General features: G+C 44.5%; 1 protein-coding gene across 1 annotated transcript in view; it reads right to left on the minus strand.

Moving 5' to 3' along the window:
• TMEM164 (transmembrane protein 164) overlaps window positions 1-19,468 on the minus strand; it is a 65,689-nt gene extending 46,221 nt beyond the window's left edge. Inside the window, exon 1 of the mRNA XM_044306299.1 lies at window positions 18,664-19,468. Coding sequence (XP_044162234.1) covers window positions 18,664-19,047 — 384 coding nt within the window. The 5' untranslated portion in view covers window positions 19,048-19,468. The remainder of the gene's footprint in view (window positions 1-18,663) is intronic.
• Between the last annotated feature and the right edge of the window lie 7,877 nt (window positions 19,469-27,345).

The following is a 27,345-nucleotide window of genomic DNA, read 5'->3' on the forward strand; positions in this document are numbered from 1 at the left end:
ATTTAACTCCCAGAAAACTACCTTAAAGGCAAACTGTCACCAGATTAATGCTGTCCTAAGAGCAGCATACACTAGCGCAGGGATCAGCAACCTTCGGCACTCCAGCTGTGGTGAAACTACAACTCCCAGCATGCATACCTCCTTGGCTGTTCTCAGGACTCCCAGAGAAGTGAATGGAGCATGCTGGGAGTCATAGTTTGACAACAGCTGGAGTGCCGGAGTGCCGGAGGTTGCCGATCCCTGCACTAGTAAGAGAGACTCTGATTCAAACATGTTTACTTACATTTTTGTGCTGCACTTTTCTTAAAGGGGTTATCCAGGAAAAGATATTGACGATTTATCCTGAGGCTAGGTTATCAGTATCAGATCTGCAGGGGTGCGACACATGGGACCCCCACCGATCAGCTGTTAGAAGAGGCCTTGAGCTCCACAGGCTCTTTTTAGGCCAGTGACATCACTGTACATCGGTCACATGGCCCAATTCAAGTCAATGGGGCTGAGCTGCAATACCACGCACTGCCACTATACAGAGCTGTCCTTGGATAGCTGCCGGGAGCCTGCATCGCTCACCAGAGCTCCAGTGAACACAGCGGCTCCCTGATACAGCTGATCGGCAAGGATGCCGTGACTTGGGCCCCCACTGATGTGTTCTGAGGATAAGTCATCATTATCTTTTCCAGATTAACCCCCTTTAAATGAACTGGTGAGAAGCTCCAGCGGGGCCCAAGTTCTTGTTATCAAGTGAATAGGGCTGAGCTGCGACTAGGCCAAGTGACCAATTGTCATGACCTCAATGGCCTAAGGTAAGCAGCAAGAAGGCGGTGGTGCTCCTGTGAGAGCCAGGCCTTCTCAAGCAGCTAATTAGCAGAAGTCCAGGGTGTAGGACACCCACCGATTAGATGCTGATGACCTATCCAGAAGTCAGTTACAAAAAGATGGATAAGCTGCCCCCATCCTACAACGGATGATAAACGGCTTTCTTTCTATACTTTTTATAGAGAAAAGGCTGCCAATGGGAGACCACAGAGTATTCAGGAATAGATGAACACTTGGACTCCTGAGCAAACACATTACATTTGGTGGACTCCAGAGCTCAGTTCCCGCTGGAGCCGCTCAGCAAGGATCTTGAGAAAACATGCGACATAGAAGTAATAAGACAGGGCAGCATATCCATGGTGACAGATTGCCTTTAATACACAAAATACTACAAATATTCTGAATTACATGATGGCGAGACTATCAGTACAGAACCACAGCCAACCCAGAGGTTGTTGGAGCCTTAACCCCATAGGGACACAGCCTTATTTCACCTTAAGGACCAGGCCATGTTTTGCAAATCTGACCAGTGTCACTTTAAGTGGTGATAACTTTAAAACGCTTTGACTTATCCAGGCCATTCTGAGATTGTTTTTTCGTCACATATTGTACTTCATGACACTGGAAGAAAAAAAAATTGCATAAAAAAAACTAAATTATTTACCCAAAATTTTGAAAGATTTCAAAGTTTCAATTTCTCTATTTCTGTAATACATAGTAATACCCCCAAAAATTGTGATGACTTTACATTCCCCATATGTGTACTTCATGTTTGAATTATTTTGGAAATGATATATTTTATTTTTTGGGGATGTTACAAGGCTTAGAAGTTTAAAAGCAAATCTTGAAATTTTTCAGAAATCCAATTTTTAGGGACCACTACAGCTCTGATGTCACTTTGCGAGGCTTACATAATAGAAACCACCCAAAAATGACCCCATTCTATAAACAACACCCCTCAAGGTATTCAAAACCGATTTTACAAACTTAGTTAACCCTTTCGGTGTTGCACAAGAGTTATTGGCAAGTGGGGATGAAATTTGCGAATTTCATTTTTTAACCAATTTTTTTCCACTAACAAAGCAAGGGTTAACAGCCAAACAAGACTATCTTTATTGCCCTGACTCTGCCGTTTACGGCCACATATGGGGTGTTTCTGTAAACTACTGTACGGCCACACAGCGGGGCGTAGAGTGAAAGGTGCGCCGTTTGGTTTTTGGAAGGCAGATTTTGCTGGACTTGTTTTTTTTGACACCATGTCCCATTTGAAGCCCCCCTGATGCACCCCTAGAGTAGAAACTCCATAAAAGTGACCCCATCTAAGAAACTACACCCCTCAAGGTATTCAAAACTGATTTTACAAACGTTAACCCTTTAGGTGTTGCACAAGATTTAATGGAAAATAGAGATACAATTTCAAAATTTCACTTTTTTGGCAGATTTCCCATTTTTATATATTTTTTTTTCCAGTTACAAAGCAAGGGTTAACAGCCAAACAAAACTCATTATTTATGGCCCTGATTCTGTAGTTTACAGAAACACCCCATATTTGGTCTTAAACTGCTGTACGGGCACACGGCAGGGCGCAGAAGGAAAGGAATGCCATACGGTTTTTGGAAGGCAGATTTTGCTGGACTGTTTTTTTTGACACAATGTCCCATTTGAAGCCCCCCTGATGCACCCCTAGAGTAGAAACTCCAAAAAAGTGACCCCATTTTAGAAACTACGGGACAGGGTGGCAGTTTTGTTGGTACTAGTTTAGGGTAGATATGATTTTTGGTTGCTCTATATTACACTTTTTGTGAGGCAAGGTAACAAGAAATATCTTTTTTGGCACAGTTTTTTTTTTTGCTATTTACAACATTCATCTGACAGGTTAGATCATGTGGTAATTTTATAGAGCGATACCTAATATGTATACTTTTTTTTTATTTATGCAAATTTGACACAATGATTACATTTTGAAAACAAAAAAAATGTTTTAGTGTCTCCATAGTCTAAGAGCCATAGTTTTTTTCAGTTTTTGGGCGATTATCTTGGGTAGGGTATGATTTTTGCAGGATTAGATGACGGTTTGATTGTTACAATTTTGGCGTACATGCGACTTTTTTGATCACTTTTATTACCTTTTTTTGGGACGTAAGGTGGGCACAATTTAAAATTTCATCATAGTTTATTTTTTGGGCGTTCACCGTTCGGGTAAAGTAACATGACCGTTTTATAGATCAGGTTGTTACGGACGCGGCGATACCAAACATGTGTAGGGAATTTAATTTTTTTCATTTTTAATCAGTGATAAAAAAAAAAATTTTTCTTTTTTTTCCCCACTTTCACTTTTTTTTACCCAGACCCACTTGGTTCTTGAAGATCCAGTGGGTCTGATGTCTGTATAATACAGTACAATACACTATATAGGGTATTGTACTGTGTGTTACTTACACTTTGAACAGATCTATGCCTTCAGCACAGATCTGTTCAGCACCATGGACAGCAGGATGCCTGAGAAGGCATCCTGTTGCCATGGGAACCTTCCCCGTCTGCCACAACTTTGCAGACGGGGAAGGGTAAGGACGGGGCTGTCTGGGGGCTCTCTCCCTCTCCATCGAGGGGCTGCAAAGGCACAGCAGAGGAGAGGGAGGGAGCTCCTTGAGCTGTTAACCTTTTTCATACAGCGGTCCGTACGGACCGCGGTATGGAAAGGGTTAAACAGCTGACATCGCATCACAGATGTCAGCCGTTTAAACCAGGGTGTCAGCAATGTGCTGACACCCTGGTATACCCACTGGCCACCAACGATTATTCAAGAGGAGGCGGGCTGGCTGCCGCACCGCCCACAACCCTCCCCCTGCACCTCCCGCCGCCATAAAATCATTCAGGGGTGCAGGGGGAAGGGGTGAAACATATATTTTGGGCATTATAAAGTTTCTGATCAGAAACTGCAAAAGGCGCATCAAACCGCAGGTCTGAATTGACCTGCGGTTTGTTGCGATCCCCGACATGGGGGGTGTCACGGGACCCCTCACGTATTTAGCCTAGGTGCCTGCTCAATGATTTGAGCAGGCACCTTGTTCCGATCACCGCCGGCCGGGCGGCAGTGATCGGAACAACACATGACGTACCGGTATGTCATGTGTCCTTAACCACTTCAACTCCCCTAGCTAAACACCCTTAATGACCAGGCCACTTTTTACACTTCTGCACTACACTACTTTCACCATTTATTGCTCGGTCATGCAACTTACCACCCAAATGAATTTTACCTCCTTTTCTTCTCACTAATAGAGCTTTCATTTGGTGGCATTTCATTGCTGCTGACATTTTTACTTTTTTTGTTATTAAATCGAAATTTAACGATTTTCTTTGCAAAAAAAAAATGACATTTTTCACTTTCAGTTGTAAAATTTTGCAAAAAAAAAAAAAAAACGACATCCATATATACATTTTTCGCTAAATTTATTGTTCTACATGTCTTTGATTAAAAAAAATGTTTGGGTAAAAGTTATAGCGTTTACAAACTATGGTACAAAAATGTGAATTTCCGCTTTTTGAAGCAGTCTGACTTTCTGAGCACCTGTCATGTTTCCTGAGGTTCTACAATGCCCAGACAGTACAAACACCCCACAAATGACCCCATTTCGGAAAGTAGACACCCTAAGGTATTCACTGATGGGCATAGTGAGTTCATAGAACTTTTTATTTTTTGTCATAAGTTAGCGGAAAATGATGATTTTTTTTATTTTTTTTTCCCTTCTTACAAAGTCTCATATTCCACTAACTTGTGACAAAAAATAAAAACTTCCATCAACTCACTATGCCCATCACAAAATACCTTGGGGTGTCTTCTTTCCAAAATGGGGTCACTTGTGGGGTAGTTATACTGCCCTGGCATTTTAGGGGCCCAAATGCGTGCAAAGTAGTTTGCAATCAAAATCTGTAAAAAATGACCGGTGAAATCCGAAAGGTGCTCTTTGGAATGTGTGCCCCTTTGCCCACATAGGCTGCAAAAAAGTGTCACACATCTGGTATCGCCGTACTCAGGAGAAGTTGGGGAATGTGTTTTAGGGTGTCATTTTACATATACCCATGCTGGGTGAGAGAAATATCTCGGCAAAAGACAACTTTTCCCATTATTTTTTATACAAAGTTGGCATTTGACCAAGATATTTATCTCACCCAGTATGGGTATATGTAAAATGACACCCCAAAACACATTGCCCAACTTCTCCTGAGTATGGCGATACCAGATGTGTGACACTTTTTTGCAGCCTAGATGCGCAAAGCGGCCCAAATTCCTTTTAGGAGGGCAATTTTAGACATTTGGATCCCAGACTTCTTCTCACGCTTTCGGGCCCCTAAAATGCCAGGGCAGTATAAATACCCCACATGTGACCCCACTTTGGAAAGAAGACACCCCAAGGTATTCAATGAGGGGCATGGCGAGTTCATGGGGTCACATGTGGGGTATTTATACTGCCCTAGCATTTTAGGGGCCCTAAAGCGTGAGAAAAAGTCTGGAATATAAATGTCTAAATATTTTTATGCATTTGGATTCCGTGAGGGGTATGGTGAGTTCATGTGAGATTTTATTTTTTGACACAAGTTAGTGGAATATGAGACTTTGTAAGAAAAATAAAATAAAATATCTATTTCCGCTAACTTGTGCCAAAAAAAAAAAAAAAAATGTCTAAATGGAGCCTAACAGGGGGTGATCAGGAAGTCTATATGGGTGATCACCCCCCTGTAAGGCTCCATTCAGACGTCCGTATGTGTTTTGCGGATCCGATCCATGTATCCGTAAAAATAATACGGACGTCTGAATGGAGCCTTACAGGGGGGTGATCAATGACAGGGGGGCTATCAATGACAGGGGGGTGATCAGGGAGTCTATATGGGGTGATCAGGGGTTCATAAGGGGTTAATAAGTGACAGGGGGGGGGTGTAGTGTAGTGGTGTTTTGTGGTACTTTACTGAGCTACCTGTGTCCTCTGGTGGTCGATCCAAACAAAAGGGACCACCAGAGGACCAGGTAGCAGGTATATTAGACGCCGTTATCAAAACAGCGTCTAATATTACCTGTTAGGTGTTAAAAATAAATAAAAATAAATAAATAAAAATCGCATCTCCAGCCTGCCAGCGAACAATCGCCGCTGGCAGGCTGGAGATCCTGTCTCTGACCTTCCGTTCCTGTGAACGCGCGCGCCTGTGAGTCCGGAGGCGGTTAAGAGGTTAAAGGGATATTTGTCATGTGGATATTTGATTATAATCTAATTATATAAAATCATTAACTACTAACCTTAGATGTATTCACTTACTGGTGTGACAGATGGTTACCTCATAATATACACACAAAGATGCCGCATGCTAATGAGCTGATTTGAGTCTAGCATGAGGTCATTGAGTCCAGGGAGTGGCTAAAGCCACTCCCCTGCTGCTGACTTATATGGAAAAAAAACAACTGTCATTCAGCAGCAGGGAGAGTCAGGAGCTCATGAACATTCAGGACTCATCATTATCAGCTGGAGCTTTTTAATACAAGATGTTGGCAGATTGACTGGGTCAATTAAAGAAAGTGACCCAGCATTTTGCTAAGAGAATCAGTCACTTATTTATGTTGCCCTTAGTTAGGACACCATAAAACTGTTGACCGGTTACCTTTAGTACAACTGTGTGCATGAGTTAGAGCAGATCTCTCTATGGCGATTCTGCACCAATAATGCTCCTCCTGCGCTATACCACAAAGGACTTCTGAATTTGTTATTATAATAAAATCAGAAATACACCACAATCTAAAATATCTAATCGTTTTAATGAAATCAACAAGTCAGTTGCCTAGCAACAGCTCACAATGTAATTGCTAGATACAGTAACAACTGAGCGGTTACAAAACAGGTCTGCAATATGTTAGGCAGCAACTGGACCCAAAGGGATTCAGCTCCACCGTACAATAAAAGAGCATGCGAGCTCCTCTAATTGGAGTAATAGTTCCCAGTGCTAATACTCTTCTCATTTCCCAACTGTACAAACAACCAGCAGCTCACTCCAATACATACATCGACGAAGCGAGCAGAAGCTGGTTTACTTTTTTTGACCATTTGCAGGCCATTGGGGAGCATTTTTTATGTGCTGGATTAAGCTTTTAATTTAAGAGACTTTACAAAAGCACAATAAAGCGTCTTCAGTGTCTGTCCTCACACATACAGCCTCTAAACCACCGCCAAAGCATTGTACAAGACAATAATAGTTTACTAAAGAGGTCACGGTCTGAAATGTCATATCCCGGCCTGTTTGATGTCAATTCAGCCAGGACTGAAAAGGAATGCCGACGGAAAAAAAAAAAAACATGGCCCTCTCCCAACTATGTGACAGCCAGAGGGTATATCCTGCCTGATAGAGGTGCGAGAACATGCCCTCATGGGGTCACTGGAGGCAGTCCAGGGGAGAAATTACAGTAACATTGCTGCAATCTTTCTTCCTGCCACAACTCGCTTCTTACTCATAGAACCAGGAAATAAAACTTCTCGTCCTGCTCTCCAAGTTCAAACGAGTTCTGCGCCTCAAACATTGCACCCACAATATTCAGTCTGAAGTAATTTTAAAGCTAAAGGTACTTTCACACTAGTGTTTTGGGCGGATCCGTCGTGGATCTTCAAAAACGGATATGTTACAATAATACAACCGCATGCATCCGTCATAAACTGATCCGTTTGTATTATCTGTAACAGACAAGACGGATCAGTCATGAACTCCATTGACACTCTACCTGCTGCCCTGTGCATAGTACACACAGCAGCAGGGAGATTACCATGGCAGCCAGAGCTTCAGTAGTGTCTTGGCTGCCATGGTAACCAATCGGAGCCCCAGGATTACACTGCTGGTGCTCCAATCAGAAGCTGCCACTGCATCACTGAGGGTTAGGGGGGGGGGGTGGGGGCGCACTGCGCCACCAATGTTTTTAATACTGGGGTGGGGTCCAGCAGGCGGGAGATGGCTGCAGAATCATATAGCCGCACCCGACCTCTATGAGCGGTAGCTGCGATCCGCGGCAGTTAACCCCTCAGGTGTGGCACCTGTCAGAGGTCGGGAGCAGGCTATGCGATTCTGCAGCCAGCTCTCGCCTCCTGTTGAATGAATGAGTGAGTCAACATCACCTCCCGTCCTGGGGGGGGGGGGGGGCCTTAGGGGACACTGCTTCCTTCTTCACTGTGCTGCTGAGGGAACACGGATCGCGCTGACAGCAGCGCGATCCTTGTTCCAGATTAGTTATTGGCATATCGGCAAAATAGATGCCATTACTGTTAACTTTGAAAATCCTGAATATCGGACAATAATATCGGTAAAACCGATAATCGGTCGATCCCTAATTCCTACAATATGCTATTTACCTTAAAAGTTTCTCCAGGAATCATTTAAAATGGCCACCAGCAACCTGCCCTAGAATGTGAGCAGGACTCATTGCCTCCACTTGCAGAGTTGACAGGGGGGGGGGGGGGGGGGTGTGAAGGGGCCTCACTACACTGCTCTACAATAAATGGTAATGATGCGACCCTGCCTACGATATGGCATCAATGGCTGAGCAGCCTGACCGGAACGGTCACCAATATGCAGTATATGCAAGTGCCACAGCATTGTGTGTAGTGAGGGCCCCTCACCCTCCTAGGCAGCTCTGCAAGTGGAGGTAACCAGTCCTACTCACATTCTAGGGCAGGTTGCTGGTGGATTTGAAATAATTCCTGGAGGACCCCTTTAATTGTCTGGTACAGCTAATAATGTTATTGTCTTCATCAAAAAATGAAGGAATTACACTTCCTTGTTACCAGAGGTACGGGCATAGCTAGAACAGTCCTCCTGGTCAAGACTCCTGCCTACAGCAGTCCTAATAGTATCATTTGGGGGGAGTGGGACAAATGTTAAATCAGTGAATGTCCAACTGAAGGGACTCTTATCCCCTATGCCAGGGATGGCCAACCTGAGGCTCTCCAGCTGTTGCAAAACTACAACTCCCAGCATGCTCAGGCTACCTACAGCTATCAGCCTACAGCACGGCATGTTGGGAGTTGTAGTTTTACAACAGCTGGAGAGCCTCAGGTTGGCCACGCCTGCCCTATGCTGTGGATAGGTTGTTCCAATGGGATACAAGTGTTCAAGTCAATACAAAAATCGCCTTAGTTAACAAATGCCTTTATTTAGTGTAAAAAAAAATATATATTGTATCCCTGTGCCTATAATAACCTAGGAAACAAAATTATCACATAATTTATCCTGTAGGGCAAATATAGTAAAATAAAAAATAAAAATAATTATAATAAATGCCAAAATTGCTGCTTTTTGCTCATTTCACCTCCGGAAACCGCCATTCCAAACCATTCCCTGAATGTCTAGGAAGGACCAGGAAGCTGAGGGCAGAAGGCAGCGATGGAGAATCAGTGAGAAACGCAATTTTATCCCCCCTGGGAACCCCCTTTAACACAACTTATAGGACAGCATGATGCCTTAATCCGTGGTTTTCTATGGGGTTAAAATGAAATCTACTTAGCCTATAAAAAGGCTATTTTTAATATTTTACATGCCTTAAAATACATAAGATCTTTGTCATTGTATTCTCTGCCCCTAGACGCTCGTCTTTAGACAATCAGTAGATTCCTGCAAACTCAAACAAACCAACGCCCTGGCAAGCTGACAATAGAGAACTGAATCAACAATGGGTCGTTCAGCTACCAACCAGAGAACGTGCTGCCCGTCATTACACTGCGCCTTCTTACAAAGAAGAATAAAAGAGGACTATGTGGTACACAGCCAGAGAGGGTCAGCAAGGCGACTCATTGAGTATCACACAAGAACACTTAATCCTTTAGCTGTCAATGCCTGCGAGGTCCATTGTTCCTCCATCATTACTGTTTATAGCCTCTGCAGGTTGATCATAAAAGGAGATATTCCATGTACGTCTAAAGAACCCATAAGTAGAATGAGTCTATGAAGAATAATGTGATCGGGGATCAGCAATGAAAGATGACCTCTGGCTGGGACCAAACAGTGATTTATACACTGTCTGTCCTACTGGACCTATTGCAATAATAGTCACCATATAGACTAAAGCAGACCAGACCATTCACCTTAGATAGCTGTAGGCTGAACACGCTGCTGTATCCTCAAACCACCACCCTCCCCAATCCACATGCATGCTCAGCTGAACCGTACACGTGTTTTCAATAGGAAGAGAGGAGAGGGCCATCGCCAGATATCCCTGGGGTCAGCTTATCTCCTGTCAAGAAAAGGATCGGGCATGTTGAAATACAATGTGACCATTTCCTCCTTCCCCCAAACACCTGTCATTGGTGGAGAGGCAGATGGCGAACTGGCCCTGGTGAAGTCAGGTCATCTAATAAATATGGCCCTCGTTATTCTTTCTGCAATTTTAAAGCTGTAGCATATGACAAGCTCATTAAAAATAATTTGATTGCCAGGCAGTATTATCCCCAGAAACCAGACTTGCATGACAGTGTCTGACAGCTACAGGCTGAAATCAGTTGGTAACAGTTGCCTCTTGTCACTCTCCATATGAGAAAGTGAAAGGGCCCATAGACCATCAATAGCTGCAGGTCAAACCTTCAGGGACAGCCATCTCTCCTGAATCCCTCATACAAACAAGCGTGTAGACGTCAATGAAGGGAGAGGAAGAAGCTGCTGCCAGACACCTCTGGTGGGAGCTCATCTTCAGTGAGGACAAACCGATCAGATGTTATATTGATGGCTGTAGCTCACAATACTCTGTGTACGAGGGTCCTACAGAGGCATTCCAGTAACAGGTTAGCCATCAACCCACCAATCACAAGTCCTGTGCCCTCCCACATGACTAGAGCAGTGTTCGAGCACAATGAGGATATACTCTAGCAGTGCAAAAGCCAAAATCTGGGTAAACAAAAAGACTCATCATATAATATTCTTACGATTCCTTATCCTTGTCTGGTCTGCCTGCGGTGTCTTAGGATATACTGTGCCTTTCAGTATACCACCGACTGTATAATACACTGTACTGCATGAGCAGTTATAGAAGCGATCAGAAGATTGCCTGTTAAAGTCCCTATGTGGGACTAATAAACAGTTAAAATAAGAGTTAAATAAAGATTTATTAAATACAAGTAACCAAAACGCATCTTTTTCCATTGTTAAAATGCATTTCAGGGGAAAATATTGCATAGATAATCTCCCCTCCACATATTTAGCATCACCACATCTATAACGACATGCACTACACAATTACCATGTAATTTATCCCGCACGGTGAACGCCATAAAAAAAAAAAGCCAGAATTGCCATTTTTGTGTACTTACCATAAAAAAACTGAACAAACAGAGATAAAGTGTTATAATGTATCCATAAAATGATACCAATGAAAACTACAAGTTGTCCCGTAAAAATGAAGTCCCTACATAGCTATAAACATTATGGGTCTTGTGCAAAAACATTTGTTTTTCTTCAACTTGTCCTGCAAAAAAAACAAGCCCTAAAGCTGCAAAAAATAAAAAATAAATAAAAAAGTGCAATGATAAAAAAACAAGCTATGGGTGTAAAGACAGTTCATGTGTATAATAGAGGAAGCGGTCTCAGTTTTCAGAATCACATGAAAACCTATTTAAAGAGGATGTGACACCATGTCAATTTATACAGCGGATTGCGATGGAGAGGGTGAAATTGACTGTTTTTTTTTGTGTGTGTTTTTTGTTGCGGAAACACGCTAAGAACCACAGTGGATTTTCTTTCCCTGGATTTTCAGTAATGTTTGAACCCGACCTAATAGTCCGGATAATCCACTGAAAGGGATTGTCCTGGCTATAAATATCTTTAGCCCAGGTGACTCCTTCACACGATAGAGATTTCTGTCTGAGCATCCAGACTGAAGCCCGACCCATTCATTACAATAGATAGTTTTTCATGCATCATTTTTGCATTTGGGAAAAATCGCAGCATGTTCTATATTGTGCGGCTTTCCATAGGAGTGAATGGGGCTGTGTGACTGACAGAAGGCATGTGGATGCCATGAGCTGTTAGGAGTGCTGGCCGCATCTTTTGCACACAGCAGCATGGAGCCGACTATGGCAGCCAGGGCTTCAGTAGCGTCCTGGCTGCCATGGTAACCGATTGGCGCCCCAGGCTTACACTGCTGGGGCTCCGATCAGAAGCTGTCACTGCACCACCAATGAATGAAGAGGAGGGGAGGGGACCCTTTGGGAGGGCGCACTGCGCCAACATTGTTTTTAATACTGGGGAGGGCGCACTGTGCCACCAATGATAATTAACGTTTAATACAGGAGCCGGTGTGTCGGCGGCAGAATCACACAGCCGGCACCCTGCCGCTCACAGGAAGCTGCAATCAGCGGCACCTGAGGGGTTAACTGCCATTGAGCGTAGCTTCCTTTCATAGAGGCTGGGCGTCGGCTATGTGATTCTGCACCCAGCCTCCTGTATTTGTATTAAACGTTAGAGGACCTTTCATGGGTCCAAACATAATAAACTATGCAGGGATGGATCTGAATGGATCTGAGCTGTAACATCAGACAGAACACAAGACAGGTATACTGCTGTTTCTGGAGGAAAGCAACCATGTTTTCCCCGATTCTAGATAATCCCTTGAAAAATACCTTTAAACATACTTTCATTAGCAGGAGCATTGTGAAAAAGACCATGCATTCTGGCATGCATTGCTGACCCAAGAGCAGCCCCCCATGCTGATCTGCTACACAGCACCTGCTCTCTGAATGGCAGCTGTTGGGGTCTCCTGGTTGGATGTTACAGCTGTCACTCAGTGCAGAGGGGTGGGGCTGTGTAGGAGAGTTCTTCAGCATGAAGGACCGCCTTTGAGGTACTTGAAACTCTCTTTAAGGCGGGTTTCCAGGCTCTGCATATTGATGACCCATCCTCACAATGGGTCATTAATATCCATTCAGTGCAGGACTGGCACCTGCCAACTCCACGATCTAATGCTCCTTGCAGCCGCTGGCACCAGAACCAGCATTGTGCAGAGCTCCCTTCAAACTTTAGTGGCCGTGTCAGATTACTGCAGCTCAGCTCCTATTCACATGGATCATCAATATGTGAAGCCTGGAGAATCCCACACATGAAAAGGGTTAAAAAAATATATATATATATATATACCCATGCTTCAGCCCAAAAGAAAAAAAATATATAAAAAAAAAAAAAAAAAAAAAAAAAAAAAAGCCTGTGTTCTAAATAAAGTTCCATCTGACACAAAAATCTGGCGGGATACCTTAATCTTTTCTTTCACAAGTTGTCTATCAAGAATATGTCCTTAGAGGAGCACTGACCCCCCTAGGACCTCCACATCCAGCTGAAGGGGCAGCGTGACCCATTCACTGTAGTTAGCACAATGCTTTGTGTTCATCCTTCGTGTCCATGAACTCAGCATTCCAGCGCTTCATGTAGGAGGTTTCATACATACTCCAAATTCACCGGATGCCGTGTAAAGGGTGTATTACATGGGCAGATTTTCTGCCCGATGATTGCTAACGAGCATTCGTATGAACACGCGTTAGCGATCATCTTGCACGCTAATGCCTCATGCAGACGTCAGTGTCAGTTTTGGATCAGTGGTAACAGTGTTCAAACCGTGTTTTCTCCCGTGACAGATCCGTGTTGGGTCCATTTTTTGCTGTCCGTGTTGCATCTGTGTTTCACCAACACTCAACAGCTGAAAAATAATTTTCAAATAATCTCTTGTTAATGATCCGTGAAACACGGATGGCATCCGTGGTTTTCACGGACCCATAGACTATATTGAGCGTGATGGATCTGTGAACACAGACAATCGAGCATGCATCCGTGCTAAAAAAAAAACAACAACTGACCCACAGACCATGCTGAAACACTGATGTGTAAAATGAATAGGGACGTGTACTGTCCGTGGAGAACATGTACAGCACAGGTCTGTGAAACACTGACGTCTGCATGAGGCTCCACAATGAACGAGCAAACGTGCAGAAAGATCAGGATTTGCCGGCAGCCGACTGTGGGGTCTAATTACGATTTGCCGCCCACAAGCCATTGTACAGCATTGGGAAGAGTGATGGCATAGTGATAGCTCCTCCCCATGTTGTGGAGGAGATCACTGCATGTAATAACAGCAGTCTCCGCAGCTAGCGAGCAGGCGATTGCTAAGAGGGATCGCTTCCATCCCGACAATCGTCTGAGTGATAGATGTGTCTAATACACCCTTAAAGGCTATGTACACCTTTGGGGGCAATTTTTGTATTTTTTATTATTGCATAGTACTTATTTGGAGCTAAAAATAATTTTTTCAATTGGTCTTTATTACCAATATGGAATCCTTTTTTCTGTACAGAGCCGAGATGCTCTACTAGCTGCCTGTGGATTTTTTGTCCTTTCCGTCATCTGAGGAGCAGACGGACTTCTTATCTCTGCTCTCTGACACTATAAACACTCAAGCTCAATCCTAATAAGTGTTTATGACTAGGGATGAGCGAATTTCATATTTTGTAATTCTTTTTCCTTTAGTGTTGTGATATTTACTGAATTGCGTTATGCATTCTGTTACCACAGAATGCAACGCAATTCCATGACAGAATGCATAACAGAATGCAAACGGGACAGATGAGTTATGCAGGCCATAGACTTATTATCGTGAAATGAATAACGGAATAAATTCCGTCATGGAATTGCGTTATGGTTCATGGTAACGAAATCCATAACGCAATTCAGTAACTACCTGCAACACGAAAGGAAAAAGAATTTCAAAATATGAAATTTGCTCATCCCTAGTTATGACCTCTCAGTAGTTTAGACATAAGGGTAATTAGATGACCGTCACAAACTGAAAGTACCAGTCACACAGTTAGAAAATCAGTTAACCCTTTGTGACGGAACAGCTCAATATTTTTAATAAAGGACAATTGGAAATATGATTTTTAGCCAAAAATAACTTAAAATGCAATCATAAAACAAAATTGACTCCAAAAGGTGTACATAGCCTTTAAGACCGTCCATGTCAGTGATGACATTCGTGACAAATCAGTCAGGGCTCATCTGTGAACAGTCCATGTGTTATCTGTACTCCACGTGCACAGCTAGGCCGATAGGAGATGCTCTGGATATCCCTCTACCAATGGTCAGTGAAAAGTCATCAGTGGTTTTCATGGACCTATAGACTTCAATGGGGGTGTTGTAGTGCATGTCTCTGGAGTTTTTCCACCAACCCATAGTAAATGGAAAACCACTCAAGTCAATGGATCTCTGTGCAGTCTGTGGGGAACACTGAGAGCACGCGTCTGATTCATTGACAAAATATTGACACACGGCTAGTTAAAAAGTGGACTTGTAACTATTTTTGTAAAAAATAAAATTAAAATAATACTCACAAGTCCCCTTAATAATGGACCCCCTCAGTGTGCGAGCGTGAACGCTGCTCCTATGAGGTAAACTCCCATTAGAATGATTTATGATGCTGTGAATCCCAGTCTCACATAATGCGGTGACTACAGTAGATCAGAGGCGAGACGGGAATTCTCTGTAACTAACCCTATACCGGGCTTGGCAACCTCCAGCTGTGGTGAAACATTGACTCCCAGCATGCTCCATTCACTTCCATGGGAGTGTGCATGCTGGGAGTGGTAGTTTCACCACAGCTGGAGGGCCGGAGGTTGGTGACCCATACCCTTATCTCTTTGTAGGCTCAACTCCTGATTTTGGGACACAATCACTGATGGAAATAACTGATCAAACACCAACTGCGTGAAAGATGGGCACTAGTGTTGAGCGAATCGACCTTCGGCTCCAAAATCCAAAGTAAATTCGCTAAAATCTTTGTTTGAATGCTGTACAGAAATTGGTCTCCGTACAGCATTAAAATGTATGGGCTCAGGCGAGGGAAACGAGTTATCACAGATGTCTCGCTAGACTTCGGGATTTAATTTTTCAAGTTTAAGACAGGGATCTGAAGTCTGCTTCGGTACCAAGGTACCCGCCAGTACTGAAGCAGACTTCGGATTCCGGTTAGTGATAACTAATTTCCCTCACCGGAGCCCATACATTGTAATGCTGTATGGTGACCCGTCTCTGTAAAGCATTAAAACTAAGTTTAGAGCAAATCGACTTAGGATCTTGATGGATTTATGTCTTTTTCAACCGTATTAACTATGTAACTATGATTCATTCATCCCTAATGGGAACCCATGGAAAGCATGTCCCCCCCAGAAGTAACCCAGCAACATAGAGCCATCCTTCCGATCACACAGATCCGTTTTCTATTGTGCCAGATTGTGTCAGTGAAAACGGATCCATTCCCATTGACTTACATTGTGTGCCTCGTTTGGCTCAGTTTCATCAGACGGAAGCAGCATTTTGGTGTCCGTCTCCAAATCGGAATGGAGACTGAACTGATGCATTCTGAGTGGATCCTTTTCCATTCAGAATGCATTAGAAGGCAAACTGATCTGTTTTTGGACCGCTTGTGAGAGCAATGAACGGATCTCAAACGGAAAGCTAAAACGCCAGTGTGAAAGTAGACTTAATTTTGTATTCTACTCAGGATGAGGGCAGCCAAGCCGTCGAACAGCTCAGACCTGTTGGATGTCATGACCCACCTTAGGCACATGCACACAGCGGTGTCGTTTAAGCAGGTTTTCTGTGTGTATTTTGCTGGGTTTCCACACCAAATCCATGCACAAATCTGCGAGTGTTACAGACTGACATAGATTTTCCCCCCGGTCTCACCCTTTGCATACAAAAGGGTGAAATCTACACTAAAAATCCACACAAACAATTGGCAGGGTATGTTGACAAGATGGGTGCAGTGTCTGCCGTGGGTTCTCATTTTGAATGGTGCGGTCCCCGTTCTAGCTCCTCTGAACGGAGCTAAACCATGAGCAGGCTCCCATTGTGGCTTTCCGAGGGGGTCCACGCAGTAACCACGTACGTGTACTGGCTTAGGCTACTGTCACACAAGCGCTTTTTGAGGATCAGTCATGGATCTGCAAAAAAGCTTCCGTTACCATAATACAACCGCATGCATCCGTCATGAATGGATCCGGTTGTATGTCTTCTAGAGCCATGACGGATCCGTCTTGAACACCATTGAAAGTCAATAGGGGATGGATCAGTTTTCTATTGTGCCAGAGAAAACGGATCTGGCCCCATTGATTTGCATTGCGGGTCATGACGGATCCGTTTGGCTCAGTTTCGTCAAGCGGACAGCAAAACTGCTGCAAGCAGCGTCTTGGTGTCCGCCTCCAGAGTGGAATGGAGACGGATCGGAGGCAAACTGATACATTCTGAGCAGATCCTTTTCTATTGAGAATGCATTAGGGCAAAATTGATGCGTTTTGGACCGCTTGTGAGAGCCCTGAACGGATCTTGTAAACTGAAAGCCAAAACGCCAGTGTGAAAGTAGCCTTAGTTGTTTATAGCAACCAATCAGATTCCATCTTTTATTTTTCACAGCTCCTTTGGAAAATGAAAGGTGGAATCTAATTGGTTGCTATAGACAACTAAGCAAGGTGCCCTTTACACCAGTTCTGATACATCTACCCCGATGGGTGCGATTTTCCGCATGGACCACCCGTCTGTACAGAGAGCATTGCAGCTCGCCTCATTCAGCTCCGATTATTTTAATTTATTTATAATGAATAGGTCTTCAAGAAAAACAAACCGAATAGAAACGCCATCGAAGTGCAGTCCACTTAAAAACTCGTGTTTGGGCCAGGGCTACGCTAACGTTTTGCAGTGCGACTGATTTTAGGTATTGAATGACAGCTGCGGTTTCCAAGATTGCATTCATCTGGACCGCAGCTGCAGTTCAATAGTGAAGATTAGTGATGAGCGAAGCTTGGCGTACAAGGTTCGGGTTAACCAAAAACTCAGTTCTATAACCAAACCTTGTACGCTGAACTTGAAAACACAGGTTCGCTCAACACTAGCTAAGATCAATCCGTAGCTCAAAGTCACAGCGTAGCTCACCCTTAGGGCTCATACACACAACCGTATCCGTTTTATCAGTCCGCAAAACACAAATACCAGTCGCGTGCGTCCTGCATTTTGTGGAATGGAACATCCTGTCCTTTATAGAACGGTCCTATCCTTATCTGTAAAATGGACAATAGGACATATTCCATATTTTTACGGCAGTGAGACGGACACACAAATGCGGTCAGCACACTGAAATAAACGGGTCCGCAATCGATCGGAGGCGGACAAAAACCGTGGTCGTGTGCACGAGCCCTTACCAGCTGGGATAGGGACCGGTTCAGTCACCTGCATTTATATAGAGTGCAGCTTTCCACCAGTAACCCCAGACTGGTTCCCAGTATAATATTCCAGTGCCTTCACATGCCGTCCATTCTGATGCACAAGTTTCTGTGAAAATCAGATCCATTCATCTGAACGGGGTTTGCAGAAATCCACGCGCCTGAAGCCAAAACAACCCCATTCAAATGAACGCAAGATTCTCGGTCAGCATCAAAACCTGCCACGTGTGAATGCGCCCTTAGTGTACCCGTCACAAGTGGACGCGGTAACTGCAGTTTACGTACAGGCGCTCTACCGATCCAGCCAATATTAGATTTGAGTGGCGCTTCAAACTGACAAAGGCAGATGGGGGTCCCGGCTCTCTATCCCTCCACTACTACCACCATCCTCCTAGGTTGTCACCTGTGCACCTGATGCTAGTAAACCGCTTCTTGTGCCACACCCAAGAGTCGTGTCAGATGAAGAAGACAACCGCTCTCTTGTCGTTGGGCTTTTCCGGCTACTACTCCCAGCTGCATACTAGGAGTTGTAGTGCCATTACACTGCACGGATGCTATGGTAGAAGGAGATACCTACCTGTAGCATGGTGACCACATGACAGGGGTTCAACAGGTAAATGACAGTCCTGGTGGCAAATTTAAAGCCAACCTCTACCCCGAAGGTGAGGCACAGCGCCCCCAGCAGGACGTTCTTGCCCAGGCTGTCCGGCCGAGCGGTGACTGCGGGCAGGTCGCCCCCCACGATCTTCCTCAGAGACAGCCCGATCTCCAGCACGGACACCAGCAGCAGCACCAGGCTCTCCAGCAGCCTCTGGCCAGGGGGCAGGAAGGCGGCACACTCCGGCCCCCCGTTACCGGCCAGACTGGGGTCCACGCCTCCATACAACCAGTCTGTGTAGCGGGACATGCTCTGGTCAGTCGGTAAGCCCAGCACACCGCCGCCGCCTTCCTGACGGAACATCAAATGCTCGGCCCGGCTCTCTCAGGGAGGGAGGGACGGCCGGGGTGTCTCAGGGAGGGAGGAGGAAGATGGCGGCAGAAGGAGGGCGCGTGAGGGCTCTCAGTGTACGAAGAGAAGGCTGCCGGAGGACACCTGCACACGGTGCACATGTATGTGCAGGACATGTATGTGCACCTACGTCACGCACAGCGCTGAGTAACAAGAGGATGAATGTTTCCTGAACGTGTGCGCCACCATATGGCCGCCTCCTCACACAGCAACTCCATGCTGAAAGAAGTGGAAGGCTCTCCTGTCAGTCCGCTGAGCTCCTGCGACTCCTCCTATTGGCCGGGAGGCATCTCCTGAGCCACGCCTTCCTTTATGACGTCCTAAGCCGTGACCCGCTATTTACATACTGGGCGTTCTGTGTCCTGACACGGACTGTGCGGGTCTCATCCTGTAGAACGTCAGTGGCAGCCAATCAGAACACAGCTTTTATATTCCATTGCTGTGCAAAAGCACTGAAGGGGCATACTCAAAAGGGCTCCCGTAAATAAGTAAGGAGAGACCCTTTATTTAACCTAAAAAATCCCCTAAAAATATACATAAAATATAGGCTGAATACAAATATACATATAGAATTGAGTCACGTGTATCGGTACACCCCTCCAGGGGCGTAGCTATAGGGGGTGCAGAAGTAGCAGTCGCTACCGGACCCAGGAGCCTGAGGGGGCCCAAAAAGACTTTTTGCCACAAAAGAAGACACCAGTATTATAGAAAGTGCATGCTGGTCAGGTTACACCTCTGACTGGAGGGAAGGGGTTAGGTCAAGAATTTGGCATGGGGGTTTGGCATTTCAATTTTTGCCTCAGGCAGCACGAAGCCTATGTGCTTCCCTGCCCCTTGCCACAGAGCACTGAGGAAGGGGGGCCCAAGCTGAACTCTTGCACCAGGGCCCATGAGCCTTTAGCTACGCCCCTGCACCCGTCCCAGGGTGATTCCTGTAGCAGGTATGTCAGCTACAGATAGGAAGGTGGTGCATGTATGCCGGCTATATATCACTCAAATGAGGCACGTGTGTCAGTATACCGCAACCAACTGTAGATCAATGGACCTGCAGCACCTGTATAGGCGTAATGATGAGGGCTGTAATTCTATATTAGTTAGGGAATTTGATGTAAAGAAGGAATATGACCCCGGTTCACTCCGGTGTTTAATGAATGCACGATAATGTGAAGGATGATGGGAGTAGTTGTCCCATATATAAGAGTGAGGATACGCTCACTCAGTTGGCCACTGAGGAAGAGATACAGCACCTCGAAACGCGTCTGGCGTGAGGAGTGAGCGTTGCACTGAATACCTACAATAAATAAAGAAGATAAAGGAAGCTTTTGTCCAGATTCATAGCAAGCGGTCGCCGATTGGTGACGTCATCCCAGCTTCACCCGGTCTCCTATGCAACCAGGTCACGTGGGATGCCACGCTGAGGTCTAGCACACCACGTGGGACGCCGCTGGTGTGCGGCCGCCTGGAATCAGCGCTGCATCAGAGGCAGTGAAGACGGGTAAGACCCGGCTCCTGGGGATCTTCTATTGTGTCATTGTGAATGCACTGACTTTTGGCGGTGTTATCAACTGTGAGTGTTGCCGCCTATATCAATTGGACTTTGACTGAGAGCGATCTAGTGCTATACAGCCCTTATCATTACGCCTATACAGGTGCTGCAGGTCCATTGATCTACAGTTGGTTGCGGTATACTGACACACGTGCCTCATTTGAGTGATATATAGCCGGCATATAGGCACCACCTTCCTATCGATTATTAAGGGTCTCAGCCGACATACCTGCTACAGGAATCCCCCTGGGTGTACCGATACACGTGACTCAATTCTATATGTATATTTGCATTCAGCCTATATTTTAAGTATATTTTTCGGGGATATTTTTAGGTTAAATAAAGTGTCTATCATTGGTACTTTCACACTAACGTTTTTCTTTTCCGGCGCTGAGTTCCATCCTAGGGGCTCAAATCCGGAAAATAACTGATCAGTTTTATCCTAATGCATTCTGAATGGAGAGAAATCTGTTCAGGATGCATCAGGATGTCTTCAGTTCAGTCTTTTTGACTGATCAGGCTTTTCAGAAAACCGTAGCATGTTGTATTTTTACCTCCGGCCAAAAATCCTGAACACTTTGACTGAACGGCTTTTTTCCCATTGACTTGCATTAATGCCGGATCCGGCGCCGTGTGTTCAGTCAAACCGGATCCTGCTTTTGCATGTTAAACCCATAAATGGCGGATCCGTTTTTTCCAATGCATTTTTTCATTGTGATCAAAATCCTGATCAGGATTCAAATATAATCCGTTTTCACTCATTTTTCCGGATCCGGCGGGCAGTTCCGGTGTCAGAATTGAACGCCGGATTTAAACAACGCTAGTGTTAAAGTAGCCTAATTCAAGTGAGCCCTTTTGAGTGTGCCCCTTCATTGCTTTTGTACATCTATGTTTCACTTTGGTCCTTAGGGTGGGACTTGTAGGTGAGCACCTTATCTCATACGGTAAGAGGTTGAGCCGCTGAGCTTTCTGGTTATATTCCATTGCTGCAGTTGAAAAAAGAAAGCTGAAATCTGATTGGTTGCTAAGGAGACTGCTCTGCCTTTGTGTACAGAGGTCCTCCATGTTGTAGCGGATCACACAGAACCTGTCACCATCTATTGGTTTTATTAATCATCACAGAGGAATGGAGTTCATTATTCTTTTTTTTTTTTAAAGATTAATATTTTCTTGGGTATTTTTTATATCCACAATAGGCAGTGGGAGCCTCCATTTAGCTTTTTAGTGTCCTGCACAACTTATTTTTGAGTGCAGCTCATGCACACGACCGTATGTATTTTGAATTCCGCAAAACATGGATCCGCTAAAAATACGGATGATGTCCGTGTGACATCTGCATTGCATCCCTTTTTTTTTTTTGCAGATCCATTGTAACAATGCCTATCCTCCGCAAAAGTTGATCCATCACTTTAATTAGGCAAGAGATGTAACTTTGGACTTTGTTTGACCAGCTTTCCGGCTATTCTCCAACATGCCTTCTTATAGTACTATATAAGGCCCAAATAATACCACCTCATCATGACCACATAATGCCACCACTTAGTGACTGAATGGTGTCATAGAGCAACCATATAGTAGTAGTGGATTCTGGTTCTACACAGACACTCTGCAGACCGTTTAAAGTCATTACAGTACAGTTACATTAAACGACTAAGAAGTGACGTCTTCTCTGATTGTAGTCCTTCACATTTCCATCTGGCCCGGACCACCATGAAGACTTTTTCCAGACACAAGACTTGTGTTTGCATTACTGCCCAAACATCTTTAGTGTCTTACAAAAAATCCATATAAATATGGTATCGCTCTAACCATACTGACTTGGAGGATAGAGGTAACAGTTCAGTTTTACCCCATATGGAAAGCCGTAAAGAAGAGAGCTATAAAAATGTGAAGGAAATTTGTTTTTTTCCCCAATTCCATTCCATTTAGAATTCAAACGGTGCCCCCACCCATGCCAAAGTCTCAACCTATCCTCTTCCCTGCTAACATTCTATACATCAGTACAAAACATACAAGGTAACAGCACCACATACCTCTTACACCCAGTGATGTAGATGTTCTTTCCTCATCTTCAGACCAGACCGCCATGATGATTTCTTTCAGCCATCTCTCATCTCTGCAGAGTTTGACAAATAGACATCTTAGTTTCCTACTTTTACATCATTCTCTCTCCTTCTGAACACCCCACCCTGCCACCCTCAGTAATTTGCCCGCTGTGCTCCCCAAAACTGTACTGCAGAAACTGCCCCGCTGAAAATATTAGTACCACACAGATAGTGCCCCCTTCAATAATTATTGGCACACAATAACTAAAAAATGCACCCAGCAAATAGTGCCCCTGATACTAATAGTGTAAACATAATGTCCCCAAAAAATAATTGTGCTAAGCTGATACCATGCCAGGGTGCCCCCCACAGTAATAGTGCCCCCCAATGTCCCACCAATAGTAAAAATTCCTTGCCAGAGTTCAGTTACTAGTAATAGTACCCCTACAGTAATAATGTCCCCACTGTGCCCCAGAAGTAATAATGCTCCAGAAGTAATAACACTATAGTTATGGGGGCATTATAGTTTCCCATAGGCCCCCAGTAGCTCACCATAATATCCCTCAGTAGTAATAATTCTCCTTATAATGTGTGACAGTAAAAAAAATGCCCCTTATAATGTGCACCATTACACAAAATGTCCCCATAATGTGTGCCAGTACATCATAATGCCCCCATAATGTGTACCAGTACAAAAAAATCCCCCTGTTGTGTGCCAGCCGAATCCCTGTTGCATCCACCAGCATCTGTAATAACGCAGATGCCGGTGGATTAACCCCTCATATGCCGCGGTCAGCGTTGACCGCAGCATAAGAAAGGTTTGCGGTCCCTCTCCTGAGCCATTGGGTCTTGGCGCTGCGGTGACGGGGACCCGATGCTTGCCATGGCAGCCCCAAGCCATTCAAAGGTTTGGGGCCCGGCAGCTACGTTGACCTATGAGGCCCGGCCCCCAGGCTGGGCCTCATAGTCAAACTATCAGTGTATTACCCTGTGTAATACACTGATAGTCAATGCAGTAAAATAGAGATGTATTGTGCTGCATTGAAACAGGGATCAGACCAGTGTTCCCTCAGCCTTGGCAGCTGCAGAGCTAGGCACAGTGCCACCAAAGGTGGGCGATAGGAAAACCTAAGATAATTGTCACATTAAAGAGCATACAGTGTAACCCCAGCACCATCCTGTACAATACAGTATAATCCCTGCACCATGCTGGGTAATATACAGTATAATCCCTACACCATGCTGTACATAATACAGTATAATCCCTGCACCATGCCGTACAATATATAGTATAATTCGTATACCATGCTATACAATATACAGTATAAACCCTACACCATGCTGTGTAATATACATTATAATCCATACACCATGCTGTACAGTATACAGTATAATCCCTGCACCATGCCATATAATATTCAATATAATACCTGCACCGCTGTACAGTATACATTATAATCCCTGCACCATGCTGTACAATATACAGTATAATCACTGCACCATGCTGTATAATATACAGTTGCAAGAAAAAGTATGTGAACCCTTTGGAATGATATGGATTTCTGCAGAAATTGGTCATAAAATGTGATCTGATCTTCATGTCGCAACAATAGACAATCACAGTCTGTTTAAACTAATAACACACAAATAATTAAATGTTACCATGTTTTTATTGAACACGCCATGTAAACATTCACAGTGCAGGTGGAAAAAGTATGTGAACCCCTAGGCTAATGACATCTCCAAGAGCTAATTGGAGTGAGGTGTCAGCCAACTGGAGTCCAATCAATGATGAGATTGGAGGTGTTGGTTACAGCTGCCCTGCCCTATAAAAACCAGACCAGTTCTGGGTTTTCTTTTCACAAGAAGCATTGCCTGATGTGAATGATGCCTCGCACAAAAGAGCTCTCAGAAGACCTACGATTAAGAATTGTTGAAAGGGTTATAAAAGTATCTCCAAAAGCCTTGCTGCTCATCAGTCAATGGTAAGATAAATTGTCTATAAATGGAGAAAGTTCAGCACTGCTGCTACTCTCCCTAGGAGTGGCCGTCCTGTAAAGATGACTGCAAGAGCACAGCACAGACTGCTCAATTAGGTGAAGAAGAATCCTAGAGTGTCGGCTAAAGACTTACAAAAGTCTCTGGCATATGCTAACATCCCTGTTAGCAATTCTACGATACGTAAAACACTAAACAAGAATGGATTTCATGGGAGGATACCACAGAGGAAGCCACTGCTGTCCAAAAAAAACATTGCTGCACGTTTACAGTTTGCACAAGAGAACCTGGATGTTCCACAGCAGTACTGGCAAAATATTCTGTGGACAGATGAAACCAAAGTTGCGTTGTTTGGAAGAAACACACAACACTATGTGTGGAGAAAAAGAGGCACAGCACACCAACATCAAAACCTCATCCCAACTGTGAAGTATGGTGGTCGGGGCATCATGGTTTGGGGCTGTTTTGCTGCTTCAGGGCCTGGACGGATTACTATCATCGAAGGAAAAATGAATTCCCAAGTTTATCAAGACATTTTGCAGAAGAACTTAAAGGGAGTCTTTCACCTAATCTGAGCATTTTAGACCGCTCAGATCAGGTTATAGACTCTTTAACCCTCATTACGATCATACCTTTCTCTTATGTGTCCCTCGCCCAGATAATGAAAATAACACTTTTTAAACTTATGCAAATTACCTTCTGAAGGTGCCCAGGGGCGGCGTGTGCCCAGAAAAACACACCTCCAGCCGGCGGACATCACGAGCGGCACCAGAGAACGGCGGGCTGGGAACTGGCCCGCACCTGCGCACTGCTCTGCCCATTATGGGCAGATGAACATCTTTTCATATTGCGCATGCGCCGGCCAACTAAAGACAGCCGGCCGGCGCATGCGCAATATCAAAGGATGTTCCTCTGCCCATAATGGGCAGAGCAGTGCGCAGGTGCGGGCCAGTTCCCAGCCCGCCGTCCTCTGGTGCCGCTCGTGACGTCCGCCGGCTGGAGGTGTGTTTTTCTGGGCACATCGCCCAGTAACGCCGCCCCTGGGCACCTTCAGAAGGTAATTTGCATAAGTTTAAAAAGTGTTATTTTCATTATCTGGGCGAGGGACACATAAGAGAAAGGAATGATCGTAATGAGGGTTAAAGAGTCTATAACCTGATCTGAGCGGTCTAAAACGCTCAGATTAGGTGAAAGACTCCCTTTAAGGCCATCTGTCCACCAGCTGAAGCTCAACAGAAGATGGGTGTTGCAACAAGACAACGACCCAAATCATAGAAGTAAATCAACAACAGAATGTCTTAAACAGAAGAAAATATGACCAATTTGTGCAGAAATCCATATCATTCCATACTATTTCTTGCAATTGTACATTATAATCCCTGCACCATGCTGTATGGTGACAACTTTATCTCACTGTGATTTTATAGTAAAAAGATCACAGAGAGGCAAGGAGCATTATCAATCATGTTACTGCTCCGTGTCTCTGCTGTCCGGAACGGGGCTTGGTTCTCTTTAACGCAGCGGATTCCACACACGAGATCCGCTCGTGTGAAAGAGCCCTTAGAGGTGCATCAGGCGGTCTTTAAATTTCATAAGGCAACTTAAAAATATACCAGTGAAATCTGCCCTCCAAAATCCATATGGTGCTCCTTTCCTTCTGTGCCCTGCCGTGTGCCCGTACAGCAGTTTACGACCACATGTGGGGTGTTTATGTAAACTGCAGTTTAAAAGTTTAAAAATTGAATAACTTGAGGGGTATAGTTTCTAAAATTGGGTGATTTGTGGGTGGTTTCTACTATGTTTCTACTATGTAAGCCCCACAAAGTGATTTCATAACTGAACTGGTCCTTAAAAAAGTGGGATTTGGAAATTTTCTTTAAAAATAAAAATATAAATTTGTTTCTCAAATTCTAAGCCTTATAAGATCCTAAAAATAAAATTACATTTACAAAATGATGCAAACATGAAAGTGAACATATAGGAAATGTAAAGTAATAACTCTTTTATGATGTATCCAATGTGTCTGAAGTGTAAATCTCGCGCTGTCCAGTATTCGGTGCAGGCGCAGTGAGGGAAGGAGGTTTGGCAGCTGCTGGCTTCCTCACCGCGCCTGCGCCAAATACTGAACGGTGCGAGAATCACACTGTAGACACAGCCAGCAGGAGGAGAGCAGCGCTGCCCTGGCCCTGTCAATCAAGAGAAGAAGGGCGTGAAAAGAGGTGGGCTAACGGAGCCTCTAGGAGCAGGTTCAATGCCCCCCCCCCCCCCGCTCCTAGAGGTGAATTAGCATATTATAAAAGTTTGTTTTTCTCAATAAAGGCTTTAGGCAGTGAGATGGCACTAATATAGTTATGTTCAGCTGACATTCGCACATCGCTAATGTCAGTCAGCTTAATGCCCATTTTTCTGGTGACAGAAACACTTCAAGGCTCATTCACAAGACCGTGCCGTGTTTTGCAGCCCGCAAATTGCGGATCTGCAAAACACAGATGCTGTCTGTGTGCTTTCTGCAATTTGTGGAACGGAACAGGCGGCCCATTATAGAAATGCCTATTCTTGTCCACAAAACGGACAAGAATAGGACATGACTCATAATTTTTGCGGTGCTAGGGAACAGAGCAACGGATGCGGACAGCACACAGAGTGCTGTCCGCATCTGTT

This window comes from Bufo gargarizans, chromosome 9 (genome assembly GCF_014858855.1).
Source record: "Bufo gargarizans isolate SCDJY-AF-19 chromosome 9, ASM1485885v1, whole genome shotgun sequence".
In the NCBI taxonomy this organism is placed as follows: domain Eukaryota; kingdom Metazoa; phylum Chordata; class Amphibia; order Anura; family Bufonidae; genus Bufo; species Bufo gargarizans.